The following is a 6,000-nucleotide window of genomic DNA, read 5'->3' as shown; positions in this document are numbered from 1 at the left end:
AAATAAGTGTCAGCCGCCGTACACCTGATTTGTAGATATAACAAAGCAACTAATATCGCCCTTGATCGAAGATTTGACCAATAACAATTCACATTGTAAGCTGTGGGGTTTATCCAATTTCAATTGCCCAATGTGATAAAAGTTGTTAATTGTTTTTCAAAACATTTCAATTGTTTTCAGATTCTGAAATTCCTTTTGATTTTTGGCTACTTTCACCACTTTTCACTTTTTTGGAAATTTCAGTCTACGTGGGAGGCGACACGCTCCTTTTCCAATATCCACCACTTTTATACACAAGACTACTCAAGACATAGAAATATTAGTTGGGCTTTTTGGAACTTCAATGTTTCACGAAAAGTTCAAGAACCTGCGACTTTAAGCCTCCACTGAATTTCCATCAATCTCAGTGAGTGAATTTTCCAAGCGATTAATGCGGAATTTCAGTCCGAGAGATTTTCGGTAATCAGTTTTTATAACTTCTAGATATTACGCTTCGCGAGCTTTAGTAGGACGCGTGTGAAATTCCTTTAAATAAAATATTCGAAATAAAAAGTATTAAAAATAATGAAAAGTGTAAGAAATGTAAAAGAAGATCTGCTAAATACTTATTTTTTTAGCAAAGAGCTCAGCTGAATCTTTATCAATTCTCTCCTTTGTAATTTGTCCATTCTCTTAATATTAATAAGCTTCTTTATGTATGGGTATGCAAGACTGTATATGTATGTATGGGTATGTAGGCTGATTTTTATTTGTATGCATTGAAGATTCAACCATGATTTGCTTGCTTAAACTTAAATGTTTATACTTTTCTTTCCTTCAGCTTACTTTATTGACTTAGTTTTTTATTTACGTTCAGTAAGTTTAGCTTATAATAATTTTTCAATACTCTTTATTTATTATAATACGTTTTTTCTTCGTTTACTTTTATTATATAATTATAATAAAATATTTGTATGCATTTCTCCGCAACTTATCACCGCTTTCTGTGCCTCATTCGGTTCACCATCAACTCACTTTCATCGATGCATTTACTTTTGGCTTCTTGCTCGTCTGAGCTTGTCTGGCAGATCTGTAAAATAGTTTGGTTTTCGGTGGCATTTTCCTCGTTTTCTGTTGCTGGCTGTGCATGACTTCCTTCGCCGACTTGTATAATTGCTTCTAATGTGGGCGCCAAAAGGCTGTTGATTGCGGTTATGAGCAAAACAGCAGCGGCCATGGTCTGGAGCTGCGTGTCACGCGTGAGCTTTGTCCTGGCTGAAGCCGCTGATGGATAATCTGCAAGAATAGACAAATTTTTTCAAGATAAAGTTGTGTCTTTACTTAAAACATATTTCTGTATTTTGGCATAAAATGTAATAATATTTACAGCATATAAAAACTTAAAAATAAATAAAAATCAAATATGCAAAGTTAAACTTTTTCTTCCTCTGAATTTAGAAATACCAACTAAGAAAAAGAATATATCTCGCGCCTTACTTTTGCTAAACTTTTCACAATAGAATCATTTCAATCCTTGTAAATATATCTACAGAATATAAGTGCATATGTATGTAACTACGTAGATGCAATTTTTTCCTTTTTCATGAAATTTCTTCTTAGCTAGTAAGCTTAAATTGGAATCTCAAGACTGTAACCACCTCACTTCATTACCTCAAATGCAAAATATCTGGAAAGTGCAAATCATCAAAGCTATTTCAAGTGAAAGAAAACTGTTTTCTCTTAAATTGTTTTCACTATTCAATTATTTCTAGCTGGCAAAATTCACACTATCGAAATAATGCAACATCATGTTGCTAATTCCCAACTTCGATTGTATACTTTACGTATGTCAGTACGTCTGTGCACGCCAACAGCAACAGCCGAAATCCAATAAAATCCGCACTACTATCAAGCAAACGGACCTTAATCAACCCATCTAACGCCGAGCTGCATTTTAATTAGAGGGGGAGAGATAGAGGTCACGCAACGAGGAATAGAGAATTGATGTGCCTTCACACAGACAGAGGTTTACATAAGCATATATTAGGGATGTTCAAAAAATAATGGAGTTTTTAAAAACCGTTTTTTTTAATTGGTTTATTATCCCTTTCAACCCTGTTCTTAATACCGGTGTTGATAGTTTTTTTTTTTCTCTTAAACCGTAACCTGAAATTTCGTATATTTTCGAAATTAAAGTTAAGGCGCACGAAGAGCTTCGAAGTGACTACTAAATTTATTTTTTCTGATCTCCGCCTGATTTCCGCCTAAAATATAAATTATTATTTAAAATGAATCAAGGGATCGGATAGAGATAGGAATGAACCAAGCCCTGTTTACATTCTGCTGTATTAAATGTCCCTTATTTCCAGGGTGAAGGCAGTCACGTGTTAAACTCAATCAATGCCTCGTGGTAAACAACTTTCATCATGCTTTCCAGCGCATAAACAAAACAAAGCTTTGAGCTTGCCACCACGGGAATATGCCCCCTATTTATACAAACATCTGATGCCATCTGACACTTCAAACAAGCTCGTTACCCAATCAGAGTATAGCCATTGAATTCCGTGAAGTTTCGCCTCAATTAGTTAAAAATAAAATTTCCCACAATCCTTATTTTCCTTTAAATTTTTCAACTTTTGTCACTCCAACATTTTTTCCTTGGTTGTGGCAAACAAGGAACAAGTAACAAATAAGGAAGAGTTAAAATATTTCCGAGCACATTTTAGTAAAATTTAATTTGGGCTGACTGTTTTGGATTGGGAATATCAAGGGAAGTGATGTAAAATAATTTAAAATCTCCGCATATGAAATTCTATTGGATAGAAATGCACTTAACTAAGATAGAAGTACTGACTGTTTTCCTAATATTTAAAGCGTTCGCTTTACAAATAGTGTTCTTTGTGCCGCAGTTTCAAAGGGTTTTGAAAAATCAGTATAGATGTCGTCTGCTTGATATTAAATTTTGGCCCTCATGCGTCACGTGTTTCTTGGACTTAGATCAATGATTTCACTTGTATTGTATAGACTGTAGAAAATAAGTACCTCCAATGTACTAGGCAGCAGTTATAAGAGGTCCTAAAAGATCAAGCAATGTAAAACCAGAGTTTTGATGCGGCTTGAATGATGTTTATTGTATCGGATCTAGTAGAGGAATATTTTATAATTTGTGCAGACCATTTTCTCTAAACAAAAATGTGCTGCTTTTGCGAATGAATACTTGTTACACTGCTACTGTAGATAACGAGAATACAATCAACGAGGTACATATAGTATATAACTATCATACATTCCAACACTTCATTAGATTTAAGTTTAACTTTTTTCTTTTACACCGACCAACGATGTTATTTAAATCAGATAAAAGATTTATAAAGGGTTTCCCGTAAAAGACCAATGGTTTCTTTGCTTGTGTGGCACGCAGTGCTGCCTTTTTGAAAATAAACGTTGTCCAGATCAATCCAATTCCGGCTATAAAAAATCGTTAATCATCTCTCGATAGCGCAATCCATTCACCGTAACTGTTGCTCCAGCTTCATTTTCGAAAAAGTAAGGTCCAGTGAGTCCGCCGGACCATAAGCCGCACGCAAAAATCACACGTTGAGGATAAAGAGGCTTGTCAACAATAACTCTTGGATTTTCTGAGCCCCAGATCCGACAATTTTGCTTGTTGACGAAGCCACCGAGTTCGAAATGGGCCTCATCACTCAAGATAATTTTTCGATGGCATTCCGGATCATTTTAATTCATTTCTGCGACCCAATCAGCAAAGACACGACGTTGTTGATGATCGGCCGGCTTGAGTTCTTATGTTAACTGGGCTTTATCAGCCTTAATACTCAAATCTTTATGCAAAATACGGTGTAATGACGTCTGTGGAATGCCTAATTCTAAACAACGACAGGGAATGGACAAATCTGGGGTTTCTTTAACTCTTTCGGCTACAACCGCAATATCTTCGGCTGTTCTTGAGCGACGTGCACGAATTTTATTCTTCACATCACTAACTTGTCCCAGCAGCTCGAATTTTTTGCGGTCCGACAAGGTGCTTCACGATGGCCCAAAAATGTTCGAGTTTACGAACCGTCTCTTCCAAATTTTCACCATTTTTATAGTGAATTTTAATAGTCTCAATGCGTTGTTTAAGCGTTTATCGCTCCATTTTTATTAATTGCGTAGTTTCTACTTGTCAAATATCAAAAAATGGCATCAAGGACATCTACCGCAATAGTGGGCTATTCAAAATAACACCTGTTATTGGAAAACCCTTATCTGCTGCACTTGCATTCACCGAGTATATTTTTCAATCATCAGCCTTCAACAGGAAATTTGCGTTAGGGAAGCAACTAGAAATGTCATTAAAAAAATTATAAAGAATAGAGGGTCCAGTATACTTCGCTGGGCTACGCCAGAGAATGCAATAAATAAAGTGATGCCCCATCAGCATTATAAAACCACTTCGCAGAGGACAGACAGGATTTAATCCATATTAAAAGAGTGGAGTCAAATCCTAAAGCCCTCAATTCGAAATTAAAACCGTGTGATTAACCTTAATCAAATGCTTTTGAAAAGTCTGTGTGCACAGTGTCAACTTGAACTTTATTTTAAAAGCTGATATGCAAAACACTGCAAGATTGGAAACATGAAACCATGTTGGTCTACAGAAATTAAGCGATCAACTGCAAAATAAATATTATCTTTCACAATAAGTCCGAATAGTTTTGAAAACGTGGATATTTTGGAGATTGCTCTATAACCGGCAATATTATTCTTACTGTCCATTTTGAATACTAGAGTAATATCCGTTTATTTTGCAGGCATCTAAGAACACTCGCCCTTCAAGGGACTCCTTGGACATCAATAAAAGGCAATCGCAGCGCAGTTTTTGACAAGACACGAAGCTGTCCGCCTACATTAGATTTTGTTGATGCCTTGAGTTTCCGAATTCCATCTTCGGCAGAAAATATTTAAGAAATTTAACTTTTTTTCCTATTTCAACTAAAGTTATTTACAATTTTTCTTTCTCTTTGTGTTTCTAATATATTTAGAAGTCAATATAAAAACTGAACTTGTTCTAAGTGAAGATAACTTTTGGAACATATTTGAATTAGTCCAACGTTATCAGAAAGGGAAATGAGATAAAATTAGTTTCTAAACAGGGGATGTGCTGACTCTTATTTTAAACTTGGGAAATCTCAATCAAAATCAAAATGCATCAAATACGCAAACCAAGAGTAGAACAAGCGACTTCAATACTCCCACAGAATGCATAATTCTCTGAAAAATGATTTCCACTAAGTGGAGTTAGAGATTTCCCAGACAACTTCGTAGGCTCAGATCAAGATTTGCCGAACACAAACTGGCAAACGATCAAAAATTCGATAAAAATTAGCTCTGTAAGGAGCTTATTAAATGTAAATTGCGAGTGAACATTTGACCGGAAAACTGTAATCTGCCGTATTCACCAGATTTAATCACCCTGCGAATATTCACGAAACTGCGATGATAACAAGGCGTCATAAAGTTTCCTGAGCAACATTCCAAATTGTAAAGGCGAATATGTTGGTTACTAAAAAATATCTTCAAGTTAAAAATAATATACATTGGCTGTTCCTATTTGTAAAAAGTTAGGTTTTATTAAAAAATTGTACATTTGTGCGTACAAGGACATGCTGACAAATAGAAGTCGAAGCAGACTCGATTACCAATTCCTGTCTTGTATTAGGATTATTTCTACAGCTTCAAGTTATTAAAGCTATTGGCGGCTATGCTCGTACAGGCTTCGCTTCGCTGGAAATATGTACATATGTATGTACATTAATAAATACTTAGGCAAACCAGTTCACGCATGCAACCATATACGAGCATCCACATTCGTCTGAATTATTCCCTTTGGCGGTATTAATCTTTGAATTAATTGCGAAAGCTCAGCGTTAAGCATTTAATGTTATATGTACCAGCTGCAGCATCCGGAGAGATACAAATACATGGGAGTCATGCGTATGTATGTATATGTAAGTATTT

General features: G+C 35.5%; 1 protein-coding gene across 1 annotated transcript in view; it reads right to left on the bottom strand.

Annotated features, from left to right (window-relative positions):
- Window positions 1-548: 548 nt before the first annotated feature.
- Window positions 549-6,000, bottom strand: part of LOC129247243 (uncharacterized) — a 62,538-nt gene continuing 57,086 nt past the window's right edge. Inside the window, exon 8 of the mRNA XM_054886291.1 lies at window positions 549-1,275. Coding sequence (XP_054742266.1) covers window positions 974-1,275 — 302 coding nt within the window. The 3' untranslated portion in view covers window positions 549-973. The remainder of the gene's footprint in view (window positions 1,276-6,000) is intronic.

This window comes from Anastrepha obliqua, chromosome 5 (assembly GCF_027943255.1).
Source record: "Anastrepha obliqua isolate idAnaObli1 chromosome 5, idAnaObli1_1.0, whole genome shotgun sequence".
Classification (NCBI taxonomy): Eukaryota; Metazoa; Arthropoda; class Insecta; order Diptera; family Tephritidae; genus Anastrepha; species Anastrepha obliqua.
Note: the sequence above shows the minus strand (reverse complement) of the source record. Positions and strands in the feature narration are given on the sequence as shown.